Source organism: Myotis brandtii, unplaced genomic scaffold (genome assembly GCF_000412655.1).
Source record: "Myotis brandtii unplaced genomic scaffold, ASM41265v1 scaffold155, whole genome shotgun sequence".
NCBI classification, from domain to species: Eukaryota; Metazoa; Chordata; class Mammalia; order Chiroptera; family Vespertilionidae; genus Myotis; species Myotis brandtii.
This window is the reverse complement of record NW_005355621.1, coordinates 1,297,034-1,298,833: the sequence shown is the minus strand read 5'-3', so window position 1 is coordinate 1,298,833 and position 1,800 is coordinate 1,297,034. Positions and strand designations below refer to the sequence as shown.

At 57.7% G+C, this 1,800-nt stretch overlaps 1 protein-coding gene across 2 annotated transcripts in view; it reads left to right on the top strand.

Annotated features, from left to right (window-relative positions):
* The first annotated feature begins 832 nt into the window (after window positions 1–832).
* RFX4 (regulatory factor X, 4 (influences HLA class II expression)) overlaps window positions 833–1,800 on the top strand; it is a 134,070-nt gene continuing 133,102 nt past the window's right edge. Inside the window, exon 1 of one of the 2 annotated variants that reach the window (XM_014535987.1) lies at window positions 833–1,326. In XM_014535987.1, the coding sequence (XP_014391473.1) occupies window positions 1,284–1,326 (43 nt within the window). In that variant the 5' untranslated portion in view covers window positions 833–1,283. The remainder of the gene's footprint in view (window positions 1,327–1,800) is intronic. The other variant, XM_014535988.1, reaches the window with a different exon arrangement.

Here is a 1,800-nt window from a genome sequence, read left to right as displayed (position 1 = left end):
TGAGACACAGACCGACTGACAGACAGAGTTACGGGAAGAGGCGGGGAGGGGGTGTCAGAGTGACCAAGGGGGATAGAGACAGAGGGACAGAGTCCTAGGGAGAGACAAAGAGACGTGGGGGCAGGGGCTGGACAGAAAGGCAGCCAAAAACAGGCGAACTAGAGGGACACAGAGGACGAGAGAGAGAGAGAGAGAGAGAGAGAGAGAGAGAGAGAGAGAGAGAGAGGAGACAGAGTGAAGAAGACAGATCTAGAGGAAGACAAAGTTCTGGAGGAGTCAGCCCCTCGTACCCTCTCTGCTAAGCGGTCTTCTCACCGCCCAGGTTGGGGGATGGGGTCTTAGGGCTGTAGTTCTCCTCCCCCGGTGCCCCCTCAGCTCTCTGTCCTCCACGCGTGTCCGCGAATCCGCGCGGAAGAATCAAGACATACCTCCTCCCGCATTCCCAGGACCCCCCACTTAAATCCAACCCGGGATCAAACTGGGGGTGGGGGGCACAAGAGCAGACGGAAAGGAGCGGGGCCCACTCGTGGCCACGTAGGCGACTCCCCAGGCTCCCCGGAGTCCCCTGCCGCCGCCACCCCCACGCCTGCGCCTCGACTGGCCGGGTCCGGGGAGGGTGGGAAGGGGAGAGGGGGCCACATCTAAGCCAATTTTGATTTCGCCTATAATGAGTGCCGGGCGAAGGCTGGAGAAGGCCTCTGGAACTTTAAATAAGAAAAACGTTGCTAATGCTATAATAGAAGGGGGAAGTCGGAGGGCTGGGATTGCGTCGCTCCGAGCCCCCCTTTTCGGAGGCGGCTTTTCTTATTCAAAACAGGCCCACAATGGGCTTCACAGTGCGCCTCGCCACGGCCCCATCTGACGAGCGGCCATTCATCAGGCCGGCTGGCCTATCAATGACATTGCTCCCATCGGGGCTCCTATAAAATGATGCTTTTTCCCATGAAACATCCGCAAACATTTTGACGGGTTTGGCTTTGCCCGGCTGGATTTCTGCGTGTCTCCTCGCTCGCTGGCTTTCTCTCTCCCCCTTCTCCGAGCTCTCTCCCTTCTCTCTCTCTCTCTCTCTCTCTCTCTCTCTCTCTCTCCTTCTCTTCTTTCTCTTTTCTTTCTTCTTTCTCTTTCTTTCTTTTTCTTCTCCCCTTTATCCTTTTCACTTTCCACTCTGCGTTCTCTCGCTCCTTCTCCCCTTCTCACTCCCTTTCTCCCTGGGCGGCTCTAGCACAGGGGATCCCCAAACATCAGGACTTTTGGGGGGCGCCTGTGCTGTCCATGGGAAGAGCATGCATTGTGGGTTACTGGAGGAACCCGACATGGATTCCACAGGTTAGTCCTACTGGTGGGGGTTGGGGGGAGACATTGGGAGGGAAAGAGAGGGAGAGGGGAAACTTCAGAAAGAGTTGCAAAAAGTTCAGAAAGGTCAACTTGACAGTGGAACCCCAGGAGATAACGGAAAGCGTGTAGAAGTTTTCAGTCCGGCACGATGCGTGCAAGTGGATGCGTGCAAGTGTGTGTGCAAATGTGTGAATGTGTATGCACGCGCGCACGCGCCGAGGAGCGCGCTTTCTCTTGCTCGGGACACAAAGTTACGTAAAGATTCGCTGGCTCGTGGCGAGCTCGAGGTGCCACTTGCAGAAACTTTGCGAGCGGACTGCCCCTTCCGGGCGCGGTTCCTCCCCCAGGTGGGGGCTCCGGAATAGCGGTGCGCTCTGGGCTGGTGGCGAGGGCCTGGTAGCCAGGCGGAACGCCCCGGAGGCGGAGGCGGAGTAGGGCTACGGCTTTGCACAGCGCCTGGGAGGT